This window comes from Syngnathus floridae, chromosome 1 (genome assembly GCF_059516105.1).
Source record: "Syngnathus floridae isolate MCC-2025c chromosome 1, RoL_Sflo_1.0, whole genome shotgun sequence".
In the NCBI taxonomy this organism is placed as follows: Eukaryota; Metazoa; Chordata; class Actinopteri; order Syngnathiformes; family Syngnathidae; genus Syngnathus; species Syngnathus floridae.
In genome coordinates, this window is record NC_142413.1 from 1128091 (window position 1) to 1155032 (window position 26942).

The window sequence follows — 26942 nt, forward strand, 5'->3', positions numbered from 1 at the left end:
GGTCCAAGATTAAAGCATTTTATTCACTATTGTACATGGCTAACAATTTAGAGTGAAGCTAGTACAGTTCTCCCAAATATGTCAGTATCAAAAGTCTGAATTATGTCGTCTTTTGCTAAGCAAGACCAAATGCTTGTGATTCATATGGGGCAGCTGTGAGAGGAGATGGACTGGTGTTTGATAGCCCGATCAAAGTCCACATCCTTTCCTTGGATCTGGACCTTCTCCAGGCAGCCCTTCAAGAAGTGGGAGCCGGCGTCGTCTTCGCCTGACGAGCAAAGCAAGGACAGCGGCGCAGTTAATGACCGTTCTGCGACGACACGTCGACCCTGACTTGTGAATTCAGTCGGTTTCACTAAAATCACCTGAACCTTACTTCAATCTCTTTTCTTCTCCAAAAGTGATTCCTGCCATCTAGTGGTTAATAATGTTATTACAACTGAAAGAGGCTTTTGTCAAGCCGAAGGTACACATTTGTTTTCATAATGAGGTTCATTTGCGAGTTGTTGTGTCACCTTGTCCAACCCACTGAAATACTTTCGGCTCAGACGGCTTGCAACCCCAACACTCGTTCGTAAGTCGAGCTGTATTTCTGAATCTTACCAAGGAGGCCGCCGACGGCAATGTGGCTTCCTCTCAATTTGTCCAACAGCCCGGAATTCTTAAGCGGGCTGAGGATATCTGATTCATCTCCACCGTGTCTCACTTCTAGCGAATCGGTTCCGAAGGTCATGGCCAGCCTCTTGAAGTTGTCTTTCAGACTCAGGACATGACCAGCGAATAAGAGTGTTACTTTCTGCAAATTGGACAAAAAAAAAAAAGGCAATCTTTGGTTGTCTGGCTATTCCTGAAAATATCTCCGTTCACGTGCATACCTTTGTGTTATTATGGGCACTCAAAGAAAACACGAGCGGTTGTCCAGGAGTCCTGATGCTTAGGATAGTCCCGTCCATTTCAGTGAAATCTCCCCACAATTCGATCGTCACACTGCGGTCATGGTCTGCCTGCAGGACTGCTCAAGAGACACAAAGTGACATGACTGAGTCCATGAAATACCCTGATTTCGAAGCGGGAGGATATTTGGATTTTTCTTCTCCAATCCGATTTCAGCCTCTATGTGTTGCCATGTCAATCTAATCTGCCCAAGAATCAAAATCAGCAGTGCCGGTCGATGTAAACGATGTAGTTGCAATATTTTGTTCACCAATCGGATGGCAGTTTCACCCTGGCAAGGCCAGAGCACTGGCCCTTGATGACATCAGCATGTTTCCGTCTTCTGATTGGTCGATCAGAGCAAGCCAATCCGGTTTTGTTTTCACACCTGATGCGTTGACAATGGCCAATCCGTTCCCGGGGAAGAAGCTCCCCGCTCGGATGTTTTGATAGCAAGGCCGGAGCTCTTCGGCATCCGTCTCCCAGGGGATGCTGAGGTTAAGCCAGCTGCCTTCCCGCACGCAGGCGTCCATTTGCGGCTCAAACTGCAAAGACAAAAAAAAATGCATTTGAAAGACCCTGTGCTGCCTTGGCTCGTCTTGTTAGTGACACCGGCAAAACCAGTAGGAAAACAAAAAGCATGCAGGTCCATGCTGGTTTTGGATTTTTAGCAGGGAGCTCGTCGGCTAGCAAACAGCTAACAGCTAATCAACAGCTAACTTTTCTGTTGTGTGGATAGCCACAGAGGGAACGACGACTTTCAGATGGCCTACATGCGGCTCGCTTTTAGCCCCGCCCAGGCCGCGTCTTAACAATTCGGTCCACTTCTCTTCAAATGCATTTCAAGAAATCACAAAAATGACTTTACAGACCGCCGTCTTGCACTACCTCAACAAACAGCCTCTCTCTCGGAATCAGGATCCCGCCAAGTGCCAGTCGAAGGGACCCCGAAATCACCTCCTCCAAGGTGTCGGACTTGACACCCATGAACAGCCCCCGCGAGCCGTCCACGTCCAGGACTACAAAATGGCCGTGGTTGCTCAGCTCCAGCTTGACCAGGGTTAAGGAAGAAAAAACGTGCAATCAGAGGATTTCCCCGGTTCCACATTTTGTTCCGTATCGGCCTTGTGATCTGAGACTGAGCGTAGCAAAATGTGGAAAGAAGCAAAGCGCTGGCAGACGTGCCGCTACTCACCGTGTGCCACCGGCCGTCGTTGAGCTTGGGCCCGCCCGCCACGTTGACGAGGACGCCGCTGCGGCTGATCTGCATGAGCGGGATGCCGTCTTTCAGGGACAAAATGAACCAGTCCTTACCATCTTTGGTGTCCCCGTAGAAGATGATCCCCTCCGGGTCGTACGTCCTCAGCTGAAAGGACGACTTGACGCTAAACAAGAGCATAAAAAGGGTCACGGCAGGAGAACCCGCAAATGGTCAACAGGATCTCAAACTTACTGTTAACAATTATTTTTGAAATCTTGATTGATTTTTTTTACATTATATTTTTTATAAGATAACATGCATTTTATAATATAGAATGCCTTTTTTTAACATTATACGTATTATATATTTTTTTATTATATCATAATATGTATTTTCAATTATAGAATGTATTTTAAAAAATGAACAAGCGGTCCCAAACGGTTTGATGACCTCACGCGCCCACGCACAAGTTCATGCACTCACTCTCTTATTTTGGTAAGGTTGACCGTGATGTGAATAAGCGGCCTCCACGCTTCTCTCGACTGGCCCAGGTACACGGCGGCACTGCCCGATACATCTTTCTGAAAACAAACAATCATCCAGGGCCATCAGCCTTTGTCGTTTTACAATAAATAATGCATATAAAAAGTCTACACACCCCCATTCAAATACCATGTTTGTGACATAAAAAAGAGGCCAGGTATTAATATAACCTTTAACCTTTACACTCGATCAGAAAAAAAAAGAACATCTTATCCAGAGGTGAAGTCATCATAAACATCAGCGATACGGTGGCTGCAAAAGTGTGCACACCCTCGTAACTGGGGATGTGGCTCGTCACAATTTACACATCAAAGTGTCTACAACTGCCTTCCATGACACTTTTCAAACACCATTTAAATTTTTAAAGTTCAAATGATCATTTTATATATATATATATATATTTTTTTTTTTCAAGGGTCACACAATATTCTACATTTATAAAGTGGGGTTGACTGCAGATGTACCGTACCTTCCCGTGCACTCCCCACGCCAGTGCCGTGATGCTCAAAGCTAGCAGCAGTGGTCCAGTCGCCATCATCGTGCCAGTCTCGCCGCTTTCCAAAAGGTTCCCAAGGAGTGTGTAGTCCAGGACTGTGTGCCAGTCCAGAGGGCAAGAGGGCTGGCGCTGTATTGATTTGGACTCGGTGACAAACAGAATAAACAAATGGGGACAACACACAGTTTATCAACTCAAAGGGCAGCGGCCGGCGGCAAAGCTGTGAAGGACGCTTACCGTGGTAGCGGTTTCACCTCTGCGAACGTGTGTTGGAAGCTATAGAAAAGGATTCTTTTACACTGAATAAAGCAATTGCTGATTCAAATGAATTTATATCTATATACATCTTTTTAGTTGAAATGTCCAATTTAAATGGGAATTTTGTTTGACCAAATAAAATATTTAATAGCACGTATTTTAAAATCCACAATTCTTTATTTTTCCTTTTGCGCAACAAATTTAGCTCATCATAATCAATGTGTAATATAAAGCCAAGTTTTCAATACTTTATTCTCGTTTTACACTACTAAACATTCAGCAGTTATTGAGGAAGACATTTTATTTTACATTTCCTAAATTAACCAATTAAATCAATTATATGTCAAATGTTGTCATTTGAAAGAGATTTTTAATTCAACTAAAATTTGCCATGATCACGTACAATATATAACGGGAGCATTAACTCATTCACTGCCATCTTAGTACAAAGTGATGTCGGAGGTCAATTCTTGTCAATGGCGGCGATGTTTGACGTTTATTCTCGTCAACGGCAGTGAAGGAGTGAAACGCACGGAAGATTAACATAACTATACAATATCATTGGGTCATCAGGTTAATACTTTATTTTGTTTGATTGCAGCAAAGAGACAGAAGGGGGGGGGCGAGGGGGGGCAATCGGGGGTCAAGAAGAGTTACGGGGAAAGGAGACTACAGACTTTGGGAGAGCTGAGGCTACGAGCCTTTGTATCAAATCTAAAGACAAAGTCCTCAGGCAACATAAAAACATCTGTTTTTTTTTCTTTCCCCCAAAAATAACTGACATATTTTGAGGGCTCTCTATGGCACAGTATTACCCTACACATGATATATGATACCCCCCCCCAAAAAAAAAAAAAACATTTAGCCACACCCCTACATCTAGGAACAGCTTCATAGCGGACAAAGCCGGCAGATCTATCTCCAAATGATATCTAAAGGAACGGAAAAAAAAAAAAATTTTACAAATCTAATTTCTTATGCCGTAACAAGGCACCTTAAACATGGGAAATCTGGCAGATATCTGAACTGGAGATAATGATTTAAATATCAAAGCAGAGGCACATTCATTTCAACGAAAACGTACAGTAGACGAGTTGTATAACACCACCAGGTTCCAGTCCAGTCACTACGATACGAGTCCATTGGCATGCTTTTGGTCTGTGTGACATAAGAAAACCATGGTCCAAAAACACAGCTACAGGAATGGATTGGAATATTGCCTCGGAGACGGACAGCCTTTTTCTCGGTTTTTTTTTTCTTCTTCTTTGTAACACACACACAAAACAAATAAAATAATAACGACAGGTGGCCCGTATTGCGAGTATCCGAGGGATATGCTGACTTTGTGACTTTTGGTTTTTCCTCATCGCTTAACCGCTCACCCCTGACAAAAAAAAAAAAAAAAAAAACACCCGGTGGAGTTGGGCCAACTCAGAACCAAACTAGACCGATAGGGAAGATTGAGACGGGAACGAGAAAAAAAAACAAACAAAAAAAGCTGTGCGCACAGTGTCAAGATTTGCCGAGCGTAGAGACGGTTAGGAAGCAAGTGGCGCTCATGCTTTCGTGGAACTGACGTGTTGCTAGCACTACTGTTTGTATATACGCATACCAGACTCTTATATTGTTCTGTAATAGGTTACGTGTATGAAACAAACAAACAAACAAACAAAAAACCCAACCAACTGAAACCGTGTCTCGTAAAAAAAAAAGCCGTTTGAGCATCTCGTCCGTATCCTCGAAATCCAGTTTAAGATCCGCCGTCCAAGTCACGTGACTCGGGGATCCAAAAGGGGGAGGGGCTTAATGAGATTTGAAAAATGTTCACATTGTTTCGACGTTTCCCAGTACCGACGGGTGGTTTAAAAAAAAAAAAGATTGGATTCACCGATGATAGCAAATTTCATCAACGACATAACGCTTCACAAAATGTCATTCAAAGCAAAATAAAGAAATCAAAATAGCTTACTAAAGTGTCTAAAAGTGCGTACAGTGCAAGAACACGATTTTGGAAAACAATGATCATAAGAGCGCAGTTATTTGACTGCATTTCAATTATACTATTTATATTTTGCATCTTGACTCATTCCTAACATTCGCTGTGATGATAAAGAATACCAGCAAATGGAAAAATGATTTTAAGGGTGATGTTGGGGCGCTGTAAAATTGTGCAATAGTTGACAACTGCTAGTTTTACGACTAGTGACGTTCCCAAACATTTATAGATTTTATGTTGTTTTTTTTAGGGAGGGGGGGTGGTTTAAACGTCATCTTCATCTCTTGATGTATAAAAATAAATAAATTGGCCAAAAACATGGCAAAAAATCAGCCCATTTTTTTGGAACGTCATTCTCTTTGTCTTATGTTTTGCTAACGTGTGAAACAAAACAAATAAATAATAAAATGGGCTGAAAACTCAAACTTTAAAGCTATTCAATTGTCAAAAAATGAATTATTTTGAAAACGTATGAAAAGAATGTGGGGAAAATATTACGAGTCGCTTTACTAGTGTGCTGAATTCTTCAAAGTGAGGGCAAAGAGCAAGAACGTGTGCGTGTGGACCTTGAATTGGATCTCAAAGATGTCGAAGAAATGCTCAAAAGGATTTGTCATCGTCTCGCAGAACACAGCTGTACTTCATTGACCGTGTGATTCAAATTTACATTCATATTTTGAGGTTCAGGCCCCCCCCGCCCCTCAGCAAGAGGGAGGGGGCGGGGCTTAACCAGCAACATCATTGAAGATACAAGAGATAACAGAACCACGTGGGGCGGGGGAGGGGCAGGGGGGGGGGGGGGGGGGGGTCCAGGCATCGCTTTGGCTGTTGAGCTCAACCTCATTTTTCCAAGCCTAGAAATAACTCAATACCCTGAATCCATTTCGTTTTTTTGTCCATCTACTCCAAAAGGGGAGGGGTGGGGGGGTATTGGGGGCGGGGCCTTTTATTTCCTCTCTCGTGTTAGGGAAATGAGATGAAGAAGGGAAGTGCAATAGTTTTACCAGCCTGCATTTGTTAACCCAGTGACCAGCTACATATCCAAAGCAGCTACAAGTGCCCCCCTTGGAGTGACCACTACGTGACTAGTTTTTGTGCACAAAAAAAAAAAAAAAAAAAAAGGTTGAAACGATGCTATACACGTCCAACAGTGTCGTCAGTCGCACGGGCGTGTCCAGAGCGCTCGTCGTACACGCTTCCGGACGACGTATCCCTTCTATACGCCCACGAGAGAAGGAAGGAATGCCGTGTGTCGGGGTCGGGCCGCGTTCGGCGCGGCGCGAACCGTCCTCGATATCTGCCGAGCTCGCCGCCCGTAACTGCCGAAGGTTGACTACTCACAAAAATCGCCTTTGGGTGAGCCTCTGGCAGCCGACGTTCAAATGCGAAATTTCGCCGCCACCCAACTTTTTTGTAAGTAGTGCATATAACTGGCTTTGAGTCGATTCGCTCTCGCAAAACAAAAAAAAACAAAAGAATGCACCCTGACCGCAGTTCTTATTCGGATATTTGAGATAATAGTTCTAGAACTACGGCACACTACGGCAAAACAGCAGGGAACAAAGATGGGGGGGAGGGAGGGAGGGAGGGAGGGAGGGAAGGAGGGAGGAGTTGATGCTACGTCACTGGAACATTGGCCAAGCCTTCCCTCCCCGGTCCGATCCTTCTTTCTACTCGGCGCGGCGTCGGCGGCGTCCTATGGTTTCTTGCCACTGCCGTCACGTTGCTTCTTGCCGGCGGCGTAGAAGCTGGGGTTGGCCACCAGGGGGTGCGGCGTGCCACCCACGTAGGGCCCCGCGCTGGCGGCGTAGTTAAAGATGGCCGGCAGAAAGGGCAGAGGCTCCACCTTGTCCGCGCCGGGCGCCATCATGTTGAGGGCCACGGGAAGAGCCGCCACGTTGTACGGGTAGGCCAGAAGCTGGGACCCGTAGAGGAGCTGGTACGGGTCCGGATAGAAGGGCAGCTTGGCCAAGTCGGCGCCGTTCGGGACCATCATCTTTCCCAGAGGGCCGAAGGGGAGCGCTCCGGCGGGGTAGGAGGACACCAGCAGGCTGTCTTCTTGCTTCTTGGCCGGCTGGTAGGCGTCCGGCACGATCAGGGGCAGCGGGTACTCCTGGACCGGATAGCACACCGGCGCCGCTTCCACGTGCAAGCTGGAAGTGTCCCGGCTCTCGGGTTCAGGCGCTTTGGGTGGCCGCGGGAGAAGGAGAGCCTGGGCGGAGGGACGTTCTCCCACGCCGGACAACGTGAGCCGCTCCAGTTCTTGGACCTGCTGCTTGGCCGCGGCTAAGAGTCCAGGGCGGCAGGGGGACTTTGGAGTACGCCTGTGCGACTGGGGTCCATTCGTGGTGGTGGTGGTGGTGGTGGTGGTGGGGACGTGTTGTGGGGATGGCACGGGACTCAAAGGCTCCTCCTTGGGGACTAACAGAGCTTTTTGGTCCGCTGGGGTGTGTTCGTGTCGAGTGGTGTGCTGGACCCTCTCCGGGTCTTTCCCTCTTTCCCGCTGTTTCTCCAGCTTTCGTAGTCTTTGTCTCTCCATCTCCCTCTCTCGAGCCAGTATGGAGGACATGGTCAGGTCTTGTGCTTCGTTGGGCGACGGACTGCAGGACAGGGAGCGGACTCGGCCATCTTGGACTAGGAGGGGTTCCTTGTAGCTGGCGTGCACAAAGGTAGCGCACGGAGCCTGCCTCTCTCTGTCCATAATGACCCCGTCTCGTGTCACCAATCGCCGATCGGTCGCCATGGAAACAGGAGGAGCAGCAGCCGCGGTTAGTCTAGTCTGCGGCGTCACGGGCACATTAGCCGAGGCGCCGGGGGCCGGCGTGCTGCGCGCGGGGCTCGCCATTCTGTCCAGGCTCCGTTTGCCCGGGGTGCGGTAGTCCAAACATTCGCCTCTGTTCATGACCAGCACGCTTTGGAGCGCGGGGGGCAGGGGCAGCCGGGTTTCGACCGGCGCCGGGTTAGCCGGGATCTCGCTTGTCTTTGGGCTGGGCTTCTTCTGGAGTTCCGGGTAGGCGCGCTCGGCCACCTGGGGCTCGTCGGCGGTCCCCGCCTGCTGATGTTGCTCGCCGCGACGGTCCGGTGACGACGAAGGTTGGTCAGTTTTAGGAGGTTCTGCCGTGGAGTAGCTGATGACCGAGACGACTTGGCCTTTCTCCGAGACGGCCTCTCTGCTCACGGCTGCGGTTTGGGGCGCCGGGACGTCCTCTTCCTTTTCCCTCTCCGGGGAAGTGCTGAGCTCGTGACGTCGGACGTGGCGATTGAGCGCGGAGGACGTCTTGCACACTTTGTGACACTGCGGGCAGGTGTGCCGCGACAAGGCTCTCCTGCTCAGGCGAGACGGACTGGAGGTGACGTGGTCGTCCTTCTGGTCGCCGCCCTCGGCTTTGGGCGCGTCGGCCACTTTGGCGGGTGCTGAGGGCGTGTCGGCGGGCTTGGGGTGCTGGATCCTCTGGTGGTCTTCCAATTTGTCCCTTGAGGGGAACGTGGCTCGGCAGAACAGGCACATGAACTCCAGAAGGTGACTGAGTTCGTGTTGGTCTCGCTTGCCGGAGCTGGAGAACCAGCAGCCGCACGTGGCGCACTCGGCCGCGTCGGCGTCGCTCCAGGGCCGCTTTTTGGGTGCCGAAGGAACGACGGCGCCGAGAGGGTCCTTCTGCTTGGGGGATGGCGGCGAAGGTGCGGCGGCGGCAGCGGCGGCGGCGGAGAGCTCACGACAAGCCAGCTTAGCTTGCTTGGCTTCTCTTCCGTCCCCTGCCGGCTTGTCGTCATCTTGCGAATTGTCCGTGTCCTTTTTGGCCCGCTTTCTCAGCTTTTCCGCTCTCCTCTTGAGCCGCAGAGCCCGCTTAAACTTGAGCTTTCGCTGCCAGCTTTTGAACCTCTGCAGCTGCGCCTGGCTCTTTTTCTTGGGCTTGTACGAGTAGTACGGTCGCCACAGGTTGTCCTCGGCGTCGTGGTCGCTGTCCTGCTCGCGGACCTTTTGGCGAAAGTTGTACTCCCTGGACTCGTCGGAGGAGTTTTCCGCCACCGCCGCCTCCTCCTTGCTTTCTTCTTCCTGCGCCCGGCTGGCTCGCCGGTGGCCGTGATGTTTGTGGTGATGCGAAGACGCCTCGCCTTTCTTGCTTTTGGGAGGAGATCGGCGAAGGTCGGTCTCGGAGATGCTGCGCTTGACGATGGCCTCCTCGCCGATACGTACGGTGATCTGGCACAGCGGGCCCGTCTCTTTGACCGCCGACGGCGACGGCTGCTTCGACTTTGACGCCTCGTTCTTGCCCAGGGACTTTCTGGACTTCAAAAAGGAGCCGCCGTCCGACTCGGTATCCCGCCTCGTCGGATCGGAGCCGTCTCGGGAGCGCTTTCTGTGGCCGTCCGAGCCGTCCCGTTGTCTCTTGGATGACTTGGCGCCGCCGCCGCCGCCCTTGTGGGAGCTCTGACTGGCGTTGATTTCAGGGTTCTGCTTTCGTTCACTTCCAGGGGAGACCTGCTTGCTGTGGACGATGACGGAAGACGACACGGCGGCTCCGTGAACGATGACCGAGGCTTTGGCGTGTCCGTACGTGATGACGGAGGGCGTGCCGCTCGGCTCGGCGCCTCTCGCGGCTTTGTGACTTTTGCTTTTGCCGCCGCTGGATATTTTGGAGCCGCTTCGAGGCGGATCCGAGTCACGGGCCTCGTCCTCGTCTTGTTTTTCAGGCCGGGCCGAGTCGGTTTGAGCAAAGGGCGGCGAGGCGGGGGGGTCGGCGGCCGCGACGTCATCGGAAAAGCCGTCGGGGTCGGGCTTGACGCCGCTGATGAAACCTTGTAGGTCTCCGGGTCCCAGAGCGCAGCCCAGGCCGGGCAGGGGGAGGGGAGGGGCGTCGGCCGATGACATCAGCAGTCCGTTATGCAGGGAGTCGCTGTAAGTCTTGTACGGTCTTTTCTGCGAGCGCATGGGAAGGAGGCGGTAGAGCTTGAGGGCGTTTGCCTTCTGCTTGTAGCCGCCGTTGGCCGTCTTCTCGCTGGAGATGAGACTGGGATTGATGCCGTGGATGGTCTTCTGGTGAGTTTTCAGATTGTAGTAGGTAGCAAAGGCGTCCCAGCAGAAAATGCACTGGTAGCGGCGCTCCCCCGTGTGCCACACCTCGTGTTTTGTGCGGTACTCGGCCAGCGCAAAGACTTTGTCGCAATAATGGCACGGGTACCTGCGCCGCCACGAGTGCACGTTGGAGTGACGCTTAAGGCTGGACAGCGTCATGTAGGAGCGCTCGCACACGGAGCAGAAGTAGATGACGTTGCCGTCCACCACCTTCACGAAATGGCTCTCGTCGCCGGCCAGGAGCTCGCCGGCCTCCGCCGCGTCGCCGCCGTCGTCGTCGCCGCCGCCTTGGATGCGCGCCAGCAGGCCGGCCGCTTTTCTCTCCGGCCTGGCCTGGTCGGCGTCGCCGCCCTCGGCCGGCGCTTGGCCCTCCTCGGGCGGCTCCTCCTTGGGCCGCACGGCGAGAGACGGGCCCAGTCTGGAAGGCAGGCCCGGCGCCCTGCACGAGGCCTCGTGAGACTGCAGTCGCTTGCTGTGGATGAAGACTTTGCCGCAGAAGCGGCAGCCGAGGGCGCGGCTTCCGCGGTGCAGCCGCATGTGGACAGTGAGAGAGGAGGCTGAGCTGAAGAGCCGGTGGCACACCCCGCAAATCAGCTCGGGCTTGAGGATTTCGCCGGGGGAGTAGGAGGAGGAGTGGGGGGGTGCGGTCAGCCCCTCGGACGGGGGAGGAGGGGGCGGCGGCAGAGGGGGCGGGAGGTGGAGCGTAGGCGGGTGCAGGCTGGGTCCGTGAGGGCTCCCCAGCTTGGCGGCCGGCCGGCCCGTTATTTTCTCCTTCCGCTCGGCGTCCCCGCCGCCGCCGCCGCCGCCGCCCCTCTGGTAGGCCGAGGCGCCCAGGCTGAAGAGGATCTGGGCCGTTTGCGAGGGCAAAGCGCTGCCGTTGGCCAACTTGTGTCCTTCGTCCCACCCGTCGCCGCTGCCCCCCGAAGAGGAGCCCCCCGAAGAGGAGCTGGAAGATCCGGGCGCCGTCTTGTGAAAGTGCGTCTCCGGGGAGAGTTTGGAGCACTTGAGCGGAGGCGGGGATTTCAGATCCTTCCTGATCAGCGCGTGAGCGGCGCTCATGGGGGATGAGGAGGAGGAGGGCGAGGAGGACGGAGAACTGTCGCGCCTCGGGGGCTTGAAAGGTCTGTGCTTTACGTCCATGGTGGAGTCCAGTTTCCATAGAGACCCCTCGTCGGAGCTCTTCGAGGAAGGCCGGCGTCTGTGCGGGGAAGAGGATGACGCGGCGTTACGGCAAAAGCCCGATGACGTCAACGAGGTCGGGAGGGGCCCGGCGCTGACTGGGAAGCTTAAGGTGATTTTTGCATTCTTAGGTCCGTCCGTCACGCTTTCCAGCCTGTCCTCCATGGCTTCTCCTCGACCGCACTGCCGTTTCCCCTTCATCTCCAGCTGGCGGAGTTCCCCTCGAGCGTCTGGTTTGGCCCGGTTTGAGCCACCGGGCGGCTGAAAGACTTGTGCGCTTACTCGAGTGAAAGGCGTCTGGCACTGACTCCGGCGGTGGCAAGTGGCGTCCTTGGCGACACAATGTGTGAAGGAGCAGGGAGGCGCTAACCCGGAAGCCAGGTGTCGCTCACTCAGAGGAGAGTGAATCAGACCCACGTGGAGGGGGTCCCACTCCTTCACCCCGGACACCATGACCAGCACCCGAATTCTGAAGAAAAAAAATAAATAAAAAAATTAGGCTTGAGGTACAAATACAAAACGCTCGACGCAACGAAACGAAACGGGCATCGTGCAACTGATATTTGAACGTGAACATTAATTAACATACTGACAGAGGCCTCGATACTGTCCACGCGTGTCCAATGCTCGCACGCAAGGAACAGCGTGAGGAAAAAGTTGTTCAGAAACAATTGTTGAATCCATTCATTCCTTCCTCCATCCGTCCGTCCGTCCGTCCACCATCCATCTATCCATTCATCCATCCATATATATATATACTTTTTGGGGGAGTTTAGAGAGCCCCTCTAAAAGGGGAAAAAAATGGCCAAAATTGAAGGTACCACCAGTGTCACAGCTGAGCAATTATGGCAAAAAAAATAGCCATCACGATTATGTTTTTTGTTTTTTTTACCACTATTGAAGTCACATCTAGTAAATATGATCATTTAACTGATTTCCAAACTTTGTATTTGTTCAATTACCACAACTCAACTTTAAATACACCTTGAAAGAAGAAGCGGAAAATAAATGAGTAACTTCCCCACCCATTTGAATCGTGACTCCATATCGATTCGGCTCAACGACCCTATCGCTACTAAAAACAGTCACGTTCTCTTTCCACTCCGGCCTTGTTGGACATTCCTGGAAGGGCTTCGTATCTGCCGGATAAGAATTTAACTATTTGCCAGCAACGATGAAAAGGGAGGGAGACCGAGTTGAACAGCGGCAGAAGTACTCACGCTTTGTATTCGTGTAGAAGTAGTGATACTTGCGTAAACAGCTACAACTTTACATGACAAGAAAAAAAAAAAATGAAGAGCTACCAAGCACTAGCCTCACATTTATGCTATCAGCTTTTTTTTTTTTCCCATAGCAACCTATAAAATTCCCCAAAAGTCTTCAAAACTCTTCCAAAGAGCGGTGAATATTAGTGTCGTACTGATGAGCTGAGAACGAGTCGGTTTGTCAGTCCTACACTGCCCCTTAGTGGCCAAGCTGAAAGAAGCGTCTCCGCGACCATTCAATTGATGCTGTGTGGGCCCAAAAAATGTTTTGGGGAAAATTGGATTTCGTAATATCAACCAAATGTAGGTCGTCGTTAAAAGCAATCTTCAAGTACTTGACAAATGGACTGAAGCCGTTGCGCTGGGTTACTTCCTGCCACCGCCGCACAGCTGACGTTTGTCCCAACCGCCCGCCCGCCTTCCGTGACCGGATAGAACGCCAGACAACAAGCCACTTTGCATTTTTCCATCTAACCGCAGCCGAGCGCCACGCGTGAGCCCGCCGGGCCTAGCGACGTCGCGCTCGATGACGTCTTGGAGAGGGCCAATTTGGAAAAGTGCTGATTTGCTGAGAGGCGTCGCAGCCTGCGTAAGAGCGCAAATGACGCCAGGAGACAAAAATCCTCAGTCATGCTTTGCTGCCTGCGTTTTCAAGCGGCAAGGCGGCCAGGGAGGCAGGCCGCTGTAAAATTCCACAGGCAGCACTGAACAAGCAGAAAGTAGGTCAGCACTGTTATTGCAGAGGGAAGAGGAAGGCGAGCGAGAGAGCGAGAGAGCGAGAGAGCGAGCGAGAGAGCGAGCGAGAGAGCGACAGAGAGGCAACGGCTGACACAAAAAGGCAGCCGGAGAAAGGCGAGCGAGCGAGCGAGCGAAGGCTGGCTGGCAGGCTCACATTCCCTAAAGCCTCCATAGGCGTCGTTATGGCGTACGCGTCGCGTCCTTCACTCATCAGGCGCAGGCCCGCCCATGACGTCACCCCCCGTCGCATGATTAGCATCATGGAAAATGTCATAAGCACCGTTTTTTTTTGTTTTCCCATTGATGTTGAAATGAGCAAACACAATTAGTCTAAAACTCACATTTAGATCAAGCTTGAAAGATCGACTACAAATTAAACAAGAAATGTCAAGTATGTTGGAGTCATAGCTAAATGAAAAAAAATTAACATTTGTCAGGCACAGGGTGCATTTTGAGTCGAAAATTACAATCGGCAAGTTAATCGTTTTTTTAGATCATGAGGACCCAAAATCCAAATCATGATTCAATTTGGATTCAATGCCCAGCCCTAATTACAATACATTCCATAATAAAGCGCCAACTACATATATAAGAAAAAAATCAATCATATCGGCATTGTTTTAAGACAGGCACGTTTTGGGAAATGAATGCAAACAATCCCGTGCTATGATATGAGGCTGGAACTTCTGCCGCACAAAGATTTGCATTCAAGGCGGAACATTTGACTGTTTTTCAAAATGTTGTCCTTTCAAACTTGTTTACCCTTACAAGAGAGAGAAAAATCGCCGATTCTAAAAGAGCCGATTCATCGGTCAGGACCGAGTCGCAATGTGCCGCATTTGGATTCCATATAATTACTGAAGAAAAATTTGCTGTGTGGATTTTTCCTCGTTGAAAAAAATAACTGCCGATTTCAAAGCGTTGAGCTTCGGCTCATGAGACGCTCGCCAGGGGTACAAAATGGCCAAGTCGCCGTATAGGGCAGGGCTCCATGTGGTAGAGGACGAAGAAAGGGGAGGAGCCTCTCGGCAGACAAACACTCGCGCACGACAACCGTGTGCACGCAAACCCCGCAGGCTAGACGTCGACAAAGTCGGCCCCGCTTGGCCGCACTTGTCACCTGCGCCCGAGTGCGACCTGACGCGAAGCGCCGCCATGGGCTCATCTGCAGTCGCGACGCCTTCGCCGCAGCTTTTTGGCTGATGAGCTAGCACGCCAATCTTGGTACCCGGTATGAAGGCGACGGACTAAATGCCGAAATGGCTTTCCGACGCTCGGGAAATCCCTGAAGGCGAGAGAGCGCCCCGGTCGTCTCCGAGTGGGCGGATTCGGCGAGAGACGGCGCTCGGCTAAAAATGTCAGCGTCTCATCTGACGCCCGCGCCGGGAAAATGCGTGCGACGCTCCCCTCCCCTCCCCTTCGCACCCACTCCGCGGCTATTTTTTCATCTGCCTGTGACGCACGCGGGCGCCGAGCGAAGGCACAGGCAGCGGCACGACACCGGCGTCTGGCGGCCCTCCGGTCCCACAAAGACGTAATCAATATTTACATCGACCTATGTATTGATTTGAAAGCTTTGTCGTTCAGCCGCGCCAATTAATCAGATGATTATTTGAAAAATGAATCATTGTTTCCTCCGCCCGAGTCTTGGGAGCTTTGAGGGTTCTGCGCAGGTTCTGCACGATGCCGTTCCTGCCGGAGCCATCCATCTAGCATGGGGGGGGGTGTACTGCCCCTAGAAAGCCCCCCTATCATTAGCGCCCCTGTTGCCTATTACTGTGAGCCCTAACGCTACGCTCCACATTTTCCCCAGTTCTTCCTTCAGCCCTTGGTATTTCTCCAGTTTTTCGTGTTCTGACGTGACTTGGGTCAATTTGAAGCAACTTTTCTTACCCGAGAAAACAACCTCCTAAAATGGATTTCTTTGTACAAAAAATAATCATTTATAATAATAATAATGATTTTTAGTCATAATTTAATTTGCTTATTTTTAATCAAGCTGTTTTTATTTTTTGTATAAAAAATATTCATTTATAATAATATTAATTATAATATATTTTTTACAATCATTTCAGATCATTTAATTGGGTTATTGTTGATCAAGCTATTTTTAGAGGACATTCCATGTACTACACTTTCCAGTCATGATTTTCAATTTCAATTCATCATCATTTGGTTGTACCTCGAAGCCTTTCACCAAAAGAAAATGTGCTTTAACTTGAGTTGCCACACTTTTCCCTCAGCTCGTGAGTTGAATATGGAGCTTTTCCACAGAAGCAACTTCAGGGAATAAGCGCCGTTGCGCAACGTGCGCTCGCAAGTGCGGACGTGACGTCTCGGCCAAACGGCCGGCCGCAAACATCCATTATCCCGGAAATCAAAGTTGCGATGGAGCAGCATAATGCCTAGCCTGTCTGCCGTCTTTGGTGCGTGCACGAGGGGTGGAGGGGAGTGCCCAGCCAGCCAGCCGCCCGCCAGCCCGCCTGCGGGGAGGAATGCGGGGGCCTCGCCTCGCCTCGCCTCTCCAGCTGGCGGCCGGGAGCGTGCGCGACGGGGAAGGTGTCGCTCGGGCTTTCTCCCCCGTGAGGGCTGGCCGGAGGGGCCCAAATCAAAGCGCCGGTTGGTCGTCTGTGAAGACGAGCGCGTGAAGAATGGCTGCTCAACTCCACACAAGCCCCCACCGCCAAGCGGAACGGGACGAGATGGCGGCCCTCCCGCTCACGCAGCAAAACGGACCGTTCCGCCAACTCCAACCGACATCTTTGAAAAGCCCGAGGAGACACTCGTGACCTTTCTGAGGTCGTTTCCAAGGCGATACTTAGAGGCCTTATCTGGTTGAGCACAAAGCCATTGCTGCTATTTTGTCAGGTTTCCTAAAAGGTTGCAAACAGTTTTGTCTCAAGAAGAAAAAAAAAAACGTTGCCGACTGTTGGCGAGTGTCTGACCAACGTCTTTGTGGTTGTTTGCGACCTGCAACGAAGGCTGCCTCCCCAAAAAATATATATATCCAGGTCGTACGGAGAGCCTTGCTAACCTTTGCTACTTAGTGAGATGGAGGCTTTAGAAAAAAATATTGTCAAAAGTCAAATGTTTGGCCAGCAATTAATACCTTCACTGTTATAAGCGTTAAGGGATGCCAAAAGAAGTTCTTTTATTAATTATATAATTCAAAAAATAATAAACATCCAATTAACTGGTTGTCAGAATTTTCGCTTAAAAAATAGCACCAACAAAAAACATAGTCGTTGGGCTCACTATACGGTCCAGACGTTCTAATCCTCCAATTAATAAAAAAATTAAATTCTTTCCTTGAACTTTGAACACTTCAAAATAAATTGCGCACTTATTTGAACACCAACATCAAGCATGAATAATACCAACGATATTGCACACACTGAGGAGTGGAGCTACGTGCCTTTAAGAGGCGGAGCCTAATGTGGCACACGTGACATCAGCGAGCGTGAGTGGCCCACAGCAGCTCCTCATCACACTGATATCAATCAGCGTTTCCCTCTCAAGCTGAGAAGCAACATTGCCAACTGGGGTGCTCGTTCCCCATATGCAAGTAAAAATTAAAAAAAACAATTATGTACCAAATAACTGTCCGCCAACATTCTTAATATCAGCGAATGCAAGTAGCAGCAAAATCTGACCAAGTTGGCACCAGCACAAATTTGCTTGAAGGCCACGAGCGGCTGCCATGACAGTTCCTGGGTCCCAAAAGCCCTAAAACTATTTCATAATAAACAATCATGTCTCATAATAATGTCTAATCATCATGGTATCCTTTTTTTTTTTTTAATGGCCTCGTTTTGTAATTTGTTCAACTTTAGCTATTAAACAAAATCAATATTTGGCTCTATTGTGGCCACTTTTGTTTCCAACTGAAACCCATGAAAACTAAAATTTGTTTTGTTCACAACATTTCAAATGTTTTGTTTTCTGCTTTTGAAGACGGCAGCAAATTGATGAAATATTGAGCGTTGGCAAAAGAGCTGATTAACGGTTTGTAGAAAGGCCGGATTATGAGTAATATAAAAAAAAAAACAGGTAAGAATGTGTTTGTTTTATAACCTGTGTATTGTGCCAAACAACTGGAATTTGAGGAGTGAAAAAAATGAAAAAGCTGACAAGAAATGATGTAAGGTAGACAGCAGCAATTTCATAATAATCATAACTTCACGGGGCCTTTCCATTATGATGCGGTCGCCGGACCCCAAAAGTTTCACAAGTCCTGAGCACCAAAACACAACCTCTCATCTTCCCTCTGTCCTCGCTCCCTACGGCGTTCCCGCATCATACTTTCCATACGTTAATGAGGGAGGGGAGGGGTGGGGGTGCTCGGAAACCATGGAAACCGTGGAATGCCGAGTGGTTGGCAGCTGATGCCGGTCTGTTTTGGAAAAAACATCAGTATGCCCTCCAACAACCTCCAGCGCAACAACAGCCAGCTAAAATGGACGACACATGCGCAACCAAAACAAGCCACAGGAACACTCAACGGAAAGACATGTGGCCGTGGAGGGAAGAGAGAGAGAAAGAGAGAGAGGGGGGGGGGGGCGGTTGTCCCACCACCCAGTCCGTTTCACGCTCATTCTGACCTGTCAGTCCCTCACGCCGAGACGAGACGCGGCCAAGCTCGGAGCGATCCAAAACTTTCAGCGCCCGCCCTCGGAAAAAAAAAAAAAAAAAGTGCGACAGAGGCCGAGGATGAGGGCGACGAAGGCCTTGCTACATGCCCGCCCGCCCGCGCGCGCGCACGCACGCACGCAAGAATAAGGCCGGAGCGCGCGCCAGCACGCACGGGCTCCAATCGCCGTCCGCGCACACACACCCACCAGCGCTCACGCCCCGACGCACGCAAGGCGACAAATAAACACAAAACGGCAGACACCCCCCTGACGCTTTGACGCGCGGAAAAGCAGGAAAGGCAAGCGAGGGGTGGGCTGACAAGACAAGGCGGCCTCTCTTCCGCTTATTCGCGCTCTCTGGGCCAGCATAGAACACAACGTACCTCGGAAAGCCTCCTGCTGCATCTCTGCTGCGATGTGTCCTCTCCCCCGCGCTCCTCTCTCTCTCTCTCTCTCTCACTCGCTCGCTCACTCTCCCCCGTCCGTCTGTAGTCGAGAGAGAGGAAGGGAGGGAAGGCAAGAGAGCGAGAGAGAGAGAGAGAGAGAGTACACAGGCGGCGGCGTATGAAGACAGAGGGCAGGAGCGATTCTCACACTCCAACTTGCCCTCTCTCTCTCTTTTTCACGCTCCAGGTTTTACCTCACACACCACACGGAGTCTTTTTCCCAATTGCCCCCCCCCCCCCCCCTGCAAGTGACCCCCCCCCCCCCCCAAAAACCTCCTTTCGGCACACCCCACCCAACTGAATCCAATCTTCTTTTTATTTGGAAGTGTTGTTCCCTTTATCCCTCCACACACACACACACACACACACACACACACACACACACACGCACGCACGCACACACTACTTTATATACACAAAGCCCAATGATAGGGTGAGGGAGGGAGAGGCAGAGCGAGCCGCGAGGACGCCATTTAAGCAGTTTGTCACGAGCGTGGCGAGTCCCCAAAATGGCTGAAAACAAACAGGAACTGAGCCAAGTCGCAGACCCCAGGCACGAGGACGGGTGGACGGACGAACAGACGGAGCGGGAAAGAAAGAGAAAGAGAGAGGAGGAGAGAAAGAGACAGAGAGAGAGAGAGAGAGAGAGAGAGAGAGAGAGAGGGAGGACAAAGTGGCGGCAGGCAAATGGCGGATGGGAATGCGCTTGTGAAGCCAAGCGAAAGTTGGCGAAGGGGCGGGTGGACGGGAGGTGGGGTGGCGAGGCGAGGCGAGGCGAGGCGCCAAAGTAATTGGATGCGTTAAATGGCCAGGTTGAGGTTGAGTGGCGGACATCTATTAAATGATCAAATAAGGAAAGTCCAGGAAGAGGCGGCCTACGAGGTCGCCGCTCGGTCGCAGGCCGGCGTGTACTCGGTTGACCATTCACGCAGGTGTGTTGGAAGAGCGAGCCACCAGGAAGTGGTGAGCCCTTAATTAAGCAACGGCGGCAGTAAACTCAACTTGACAAGAAGCAGCAGTTTGACACGATTCATCCAAAAAGTGCATTCGCGCCAGGAGTTCACTGTCAAACTAAGCATAACCCCCCCCCCCCAAAAAAAAACATAGGTGGCGTGAAAACAAGCAAACTAGATTGGCGAAGAAACAGTTAGCACTGCTAGCTTAAAGGGGAAAGTCAACCCTCAAATTTTCTTTGTAATATATTCTGTGCAGCCCAACTGGTTGAAACACAGTATTCAGATTCATGTTTCATTTGCGTGAAAATATGAAAGAAATAGGCCAAATTCATCCAGCCCAGGGGGCGGCCATTTCGCTGTCAATTGAAAATGACATCACAGTTGCCATGTCTGAAGCGGCAACCAATCACAGCTCGGAAGCTGAAAATGCCAAATGACATGCTAACAGTTAGCATTTCTACAACAATTCAAAGTCGCGGTGTGACAAGATTTCCCAAAACGTTGAGTCACTTCAACGCAATGAGAATTTAAAAAAAAAAAAAAAGGTGTGTGCGTTGCATCGTTGATTCCGATTGGCTGCCAAGTTTCAGTTGAAAATATCCAACAATTTTTTTTGGGTAGGCGCCAATAGGTTAGAATTATGCTAACGCTGACCTAAAATTTGACCTGACTGACGCAGATGCAAGATAATTAGCGATCAGAACATTGGGCAGAAGAATAGGTCAGAAGTCAATTGTTGTAATAATTTTTTTTTTTAGATCATGAAAAAAGTGCTTCAGCTTAGCCAAATGAATCGTTTAAATCAAAATTCCACCGTAAAACATTCTTATTTTGAATGAAAACTGACAAATATTACAGTAACCTACTGGGGAGTAGAAATCTAATTCTTCCTCTTTGTCTGCAAGACTGTATGACAGAGTAGCGCCTCCCAGTGGCCAAGGAAGGCATAGTAGGAGGAGCAGCACACCCACTTGCATTGCAGCATTACGTCAGGATCATCATCAACTGTCAGCTAAGATGTCTCGCAAAGAGCGATTTATCAAAACGAGGAAAGAATGTGAGCCGTTGACGGTAAACCCTTTCAAATATGTTGTGTCGGCGTACCGCTGCTTGTCCCTTTGAGCCCCCCCCTTCGAATCCACCAACTGAATCCTGACGCCGGCCGGCCGGCCGGCCGCTCGCCTCCTGCCCTTTCCCTCTCACTCCCTTTCATCACTCTCTCTCTCGCTCTCACCCTCATTGTGAGCTGCCACACTGGTCGCCATGGGAACCGCTCCGGGATTGGGTGTTGTTCCTGTGACCTCTCTGGCGGCTCTCGGGAGTCGGAGGACAAACTTTTTTTTTTTAACCCCCCCCCCCGCACCCTGTTACCACCCACCGCCAACTCATTCACTCCAGCGCGGTTTCACGTGACAAAGAATTACATCTCGGTGGAAAGAGCCAGCCCAAGAAGAAAGCAAGAAGTTTGTAAGAAGCGGCGTGCCTGGTGGCAAAGACAATAGCTTTAGGATATGTGTGTCTGTGTGTGTGTGTGTGTGTGTGTGTGTGTGTGTTTGTGTGCGCCAAGTCCACACGCGTGCTCGCCATCAGCTCGGCCATTCAGAGCGCCCCCGTCGTCCGGCCGCCCCTATTCATGGCTCTTTGGCCCTAACGTGATCACGGCTTTTCATACTGTGCTTCCAAGCGACATCTGAACGTCCAAAGGAAAAATAACAGCACCCCAGCTCCCAAAAAAAAAATGAAATGAAATGAAAAAGACAGAGGCTAGCAGGAAGCCATTTTCTCTGAAAATGTGGAGCCGGACTGCTTGCCAAGGCCGCACCACAGATAGAAACTTTCGGAAATGTATTTTGAGTTAATATATTTATAATGGTCTGCAAAGTGAGGAAAAGTGGCCAAAAACACATTTAAAAGTCTGAAAGTTTTTTTTTTTTTTTAGGTTCTTACAATTTTATTTTATTTTTTCAATTCTTACAAGGCTGCATGGTGCTAAAGTGGTTAGCAAATCTTCCACAATAATAATAATAATAATGTTCTGCTAGTAATTCAGATCTTTTTTTGTTGGAGGAAGTAAAAGATCGGAAAATACGTTCTTTTATTCATTGGGATTAGTTTTTTTTTTTTTCTTTTTTGATCATGGTTACATTCTGCAACTATATTCAACAGCGGAAAAAACTACGGCTACTTTACGGTATACGACGTGGCCTATTAATAATCACATGACGTCATGTATCACTGTGGAGGTCAAAGCTTTTTCCTCGTGCGAAGGCCAGTGCGGACGGAGCGAGAGAGTAAAAAAAAAAAAAAAAAGTCAAGGCTGAAGAGCAACACCATAAAAATAGAGCAGCGTGTAAACACATCTGGCCCAATTTGAGAAGTCTTACGTGCTCCAGGTTAGAGACTATGGGGCCCGATCGATTAATCAGCCGTCTGATTACATTGGCCGATATTAAATTGGCTGTATGATTATAGCGGTCAAACAATCAAATGTCCTGCCAAACATTCATGTATTTGTCGTCGGAAGTATTTATTTATTCATGACATATTTCTGAAAAGTATTGGTCGATTATTGGAATTGGCACAGGCCAATTAAAAAAAAAAAAAAAAAAAAAAAAACTAAAGGAAAAAATAAAAAGTCAATATTGTTAAGGGCGCCCGTGAAGTCAAATTCCTAAAAATAAAAAAATAAATTAAAAAAAAGTCAAATTCCTACAATGGCAAATCAGAGTCTTCGGAGGCGAATGTATTTTTGGAATGTGGGGGGAAGCCGGAGCGGCCGGAGAAAATCCACCAAACCGCGAGGAAAACAAACTCTCCGCGGGAGGCTCCACGGCCGGAATGTAATGCAGACGCGCTTCCCTTCCCGGCCTTCTGCCGCAAACGTTTGTCTACGACGTGATCAAGGCGTCACGGTGGCAAGCGATTTGCGCAGGCTGGTCACTTCTCAGCTCTTCAGCAAAAAAAAAAAAAAAAAAAAAAGCTCAAGTGCAAACGCTGCAATGCATCAACACGTTTTGTTTCAGGCAGCGGACGCAAGAGCGGCGGAGTGTCGGCAGCGCACGTCCTCGGTGACCTGCAGAGGAGAGCGGATGACTAAGCCGCTCTCTGGCTGACTTGGACGCGCTTGACAAGTGGGAGGGCCCAAAGCTTTGAAAGGCCTCCAATGTCAGCGCTCTCTTCAAGAGGAAGCGGCGGCGGCGGCGGCGGCGGCCGAGGCAGCTGCTTGGCGGACGCCGCGCCGCAAAAATGCAAGGGTGCCGAGGACAAACGTTAACTCTCGCGCGCCTCCTTTGATTTCAGGAAACATGGACAGAAGATTGTTTTGTGCATCTTCGGTGGCTTCCTTAGTTTCAAATATGCATTTGTGTTTTAATTCTAAGCCTTCAATGGCCACTTTACAATGCAGTGGTAGGAAAACATCTTCAAAAATGACTTTTTTTTTTTTAATTTTCTGTTTTAAAATAATATTCACTGTGCTGGGTGCGCTTCTGACCCCCACCACTAGATGGCGGCAGCACACTTCATCGATTCATGGTGTTTTTTGTTTGTTTGTTTTTTGCAGTGGGGAAGGGGGGGGCAATGCCAGTTGGGGACGGGAATGGACCATCGTGCTGCTTTGCCAGCCATCAGTAAACAACAAAAAAAGGAAAAACAGGAAAAAGAAAAACGTTTGTGTGTTTGTTAAGATGCTGATTTTTAATGCTGTGTTACCATTTTTTCTTATAAGAAATTCACAGTGGTGTTTTTTGTGGGGCCCGATTGATAGGAATTCTTTAGGCCGACTGATATTTGCCAAAATGTAATTCCCATACCCGATTAATCTGATGTTGTTGTTTTTTTAAATTAAATACATAACGAATAAAAGAATTTCATTTTGGCCAGTTAATCTTTACTTCAGGCAGAACCCTTGACTGTTTTACATTACTTTGTCCTTTCAGTATTTGTTTTGGGGTGGGACTGTCATCATATTGTCATGTTAAAATAAAAATATGAAGACAGTGCAAACAGAATCCCCGGGATGAAGCTCCTCAACTCATTTCAACTTAGTTCCTTGGTACCAACATAATAAAAGATGGCACCAAAGCCATACTTTTATACTAAAATAGGGCAGTGATTTTCTTTTCCCAGAGATTTGCGATTGGCTAATTGGGACAAATGCAATCAAAAACAAAAATGGAAGGCTAGCTCGTTAGGCTGCAAAATGAAAATTCTCACCTTTCTTGGCATCACTTGAGGAGTTTGCATGCCGGATGCTGCAGACGGTGGGCCTGACCTGCAAAGACAACACAGGAATCCTTTAATGAGATGTCAAGAGCCCGCGCGGGTTTTTAACGAGGCCGCCCGGCAGTCGTCGCGGACTTCTACTAAACCTCGAGCGGCGTGTCAAATGGCAGCCGCACAGAACACAATCGGTTGGCAGCGAACGGCTGCTTGTGTAAGCGCGGGCAATCTGAGAGGAGACTGGGAAGGATAGGTGGAAAATAAAATGTGTGTGTGTGTTTGGGGGGGGGGGTGCTCGATACAAAGTGGAGGAGGGACAGGGGATGGACGGCTGCTTTTTCCACAGCCGAAATCAAATTAATTAGCTCCTTCATCTCCAGGCAGCTACTCGGGCAGGCTGGCAGAGAAAACCGGAGGGGCGGGGCGGAGGGCCGAAGAGATAGGACGTGGCGACGGCGGCGGCGGCGCCGAGGAAGGGGCAAAGCGTGCGGCACATGTGCACCATTGACAAGGACGGACGGGCCCGCAAAGGGAGGGGTGCAGGCGGCTTGTTTTGCTCGGGGAGGAAGTGGCCGCGTGCGCTTCCTGTTTCAGGACGGCCTGTACTTTGGAGGCCGCCGTCTTTTTGGCTCCGCTTTGGTGCGCATTCACGTCAAGCCCCCTCGGGGACAACTCCGACAAAGTCAGCAACTAAACTCGTGGCTCTTACGCTCGACATTTTGGCTAGAAAGCTAGTAAATACTTTGCTCTTTGAGTACCATCATTATGAGCAACGTTGTAAAATAGAAACATAGAAAGGCCCGAGAGGTTTTCTATATTGACTGTAAAATTATCCACGATGGATGGAAATGTTCAGCACGACTGACTTCCTTCTCTCAAACGATTTGCAACTTTTTCTTTCTTAAAAAGTCATTAGGCCGGCCAAAGACGTGGCTAAAAATAGCGAGCAAATCTCTGACTCGCCAACACTGACTCTCTTCACGCAGCCATGTTGTTAGAGGCAGCAAGACCACTTTGTATTTGAGTGGGGAATTACGGCACCCTCACATTTGACATGAGCGTCTGACAACGTATCAAAACTTAAGATGACATATTGGCGGATAAATTCGAGCGACAGTCTCCGTAAAAGCCACTTGAAGTCCAGTGAATGAGGGCATGGGGAAAGAATGTCTCAAATCGATGAACCTTTGGAAAACGGTGTGATGAGGCACGACGGTGATAAAGGGAAAGAAAGACTGGAGGACAGATGGCGGCGGCCCTGCGCTGACGTCACCCAAAATAAACACTTGCAGAACGGCACAAATTGGGAGACAGTCTAAAAGCAAGTGTACAAAAAGCTGAACGCCACTTGAATTTAGGTAGCTGGCCTTTTTAGCACGAAACATTTTCGACTGCCCCCAAAATGGGCTGAGAAAAAAAAAAAAAAAAAAAAAACAGAGACGGAGGTTCGTAGAAAGAGGGCGCGTGCCTCCAACGACGTCACTCACTTTTATTGTGAAACACACCCGGATGTGCAAAATCTGATTAAGCAAACAAGAAAATCATCCATTTCGATACCGTTTGTCCTAATTGGAGTGAAAAGGAAGACGTTGGGCGAGAGGCCTATTCAAGTTAATCACAAGGCACAACGTAAAAAGCTATAACGAGCTCCATTAATTGTGATGCTTTAATTTTCATTAACGCCCCTTGCGGTATTGATTTCCCTCTCTCCCAATTTGATGTTTCAAAGGTCATCCGTCAACACGCTGACTGACAACATCCCGGGACAACAGCGCCCCCTCGTTATGGGCATGCGCACTTTTCACAGGAGTTGTGACGACTTAACAATTTGGATTGGAAATGTAAAATACCACGAGTCCGGTTACACAATGACTTCATGTCACGACGAACAACAACGCTACTACTCGGACATTTCTACACTGTGACGCACACGAATTCAGCCACCACGTTGTCGTGTGCACGCCAAGTGCGTGCGTCTGTGTGTGTGTGCGCGCACGACGTACCCTTTTCTACAGAGGACGGGGTTCCGGCGTTAGCCTCTCGTTAGCAGCTTCCTGAAAATGTTCTTATCGTCAGAAAAAGACATTCAAAAGACGCATTTTACTTCCAATGTCTCCCTTTGTGCAGCAACCTTATTGGAACAGCAGAGGGCGCAAGCTTGAAGACTAAACACCGCCCACTTCCGCTTTCGTCATTCGTATTACGTAAGGGCTGGGTATTGCTGCATTTAGGAAAAACAGACACGCGGGGGAGCTATTGGGCCATTTGGGTGCTTTGTAGCGTGACCGCTGTTGTACAAAAGCAAGGTGAGAGGATATTGATAAATATGGAATGTATTGGTAAAATACAGGTAGAAAGGCAATCAGGAAAGTGATGCTATTAAAAAAAAAAAAGGATGGTATGAAAAAGTAGAAAGAAATGTGTAACCATTAAAACATCCACTTAAACATGAAAACTCCAATTACTAACCCTAAGTCATACTCGTCTGAATTGGTGACGAGTGACGGTAATGTGCAAATGTAGTAATGGTTCAGTCTGCCCCTGCTCGGCGATCGCACCCTTCTGTACCTGCTGCAATGGAAGTCAAACACAGCCGAGAGATGTTGGCAACAAAATTCTCATCTCCAGCAACGTTCCCAGTTCCCAAAAGATTACGACAAGTGATGCTGGTTCAAGTGTCTTTATTCAAACAGAGAATGAGGAACAATTGTGACAACTTTTGGTTGCAATTCAACATCAAAAATGTTTAACGCACATTTTAAGAGTTCACTCTCCTCCTTGCGACGGAATCAAGACATTCACAAACAACATTTCTCCAATAAACTGACAGCAAGATATATTATTAGCTTGTACACGAGTACAAAAGGATTGAGCACATAGAAATTAAATAAAAATACACGCTGGGATAAAATTGGACAATACCTGTTTAAATTCAGAGTGGAATGTATGGCTTGAAAGCATGATATGAATGAACCTGATAAGTACAAAACCTGTAACTAACCCTT

At 49.4% G+C, this 26942-nt stretch overlaps 2 protein-coding genes across 5 annotated transcripts; both read right to left on the bottom strand.

Moving 5' to 3' along the window:
- Positions 1-2: 2 nt before the first annotated feature.
- On the bottom strand, positions 3-3315 carry shbg (sex hormone-binding globulin). Its single transcript, XM_088375622.1, has 8 exons — positions 3147-3315; positions 2618-2715; positions 2129-2318; positions 1822-1983; positions 1322-1478; positions 876-1012; positions 604-796; positions 3-268 (listed from the first exon to the last, which is right to left on the bottom strand). Exons 1-8 carry the CDS (start codon positions 3213-3215, stop codon positions 141-143), a joined length of 1134 nt encoding a protein of 377 aa, XP_088231748.1. The 5' UTR covers positions 3216-3315; the 3' UTR covers positions 3-140.
- Positions 3316-4000: 685 nt separating this feature from the next.
- Positions 4001-26106, bottom strand: zbtb4 (zinc finger and BTB domain containing 4). 4 transcript variants are annotated; one of them, XM_088375337.1, is made up of 3 exons: positions 25941-26106; positions 23932-23989; positions 4001-12149 (listed from the first exon to the last, which is right to left on the bottom strand). In XM_088375337.1, the coding sequence occupies exon 3, from the start codon at positions 12131-12133 to the stop codon at positions 7124-7126; it is 5010 nt and encodes a 1669-aa protein (XP_088231463.1). In that variant the 5' UTR covers positions 12134-12149; positions 23932-23989; positions 25941-26106; the 3' UTR covers positions 4001-7123. The 4 variants fall into 4 exon arrangements, with proteins under 4 accessions (XP_088231463.1, XP_088231526.1, XP_088231618.1 ...); XM_088375400.1 differs by lacking the exons at positions 23932-23989; positions 25941-26106 and adding an exon at positions 18698-18953; XM_088375492.1 differs by lacking the exons at positions 23932-23989; positions 25941-26106 and adding an exon at positions 18285-18687.
- Between the last annotated feature and the right edge of the window lie 836 nt (positions 26107-26942).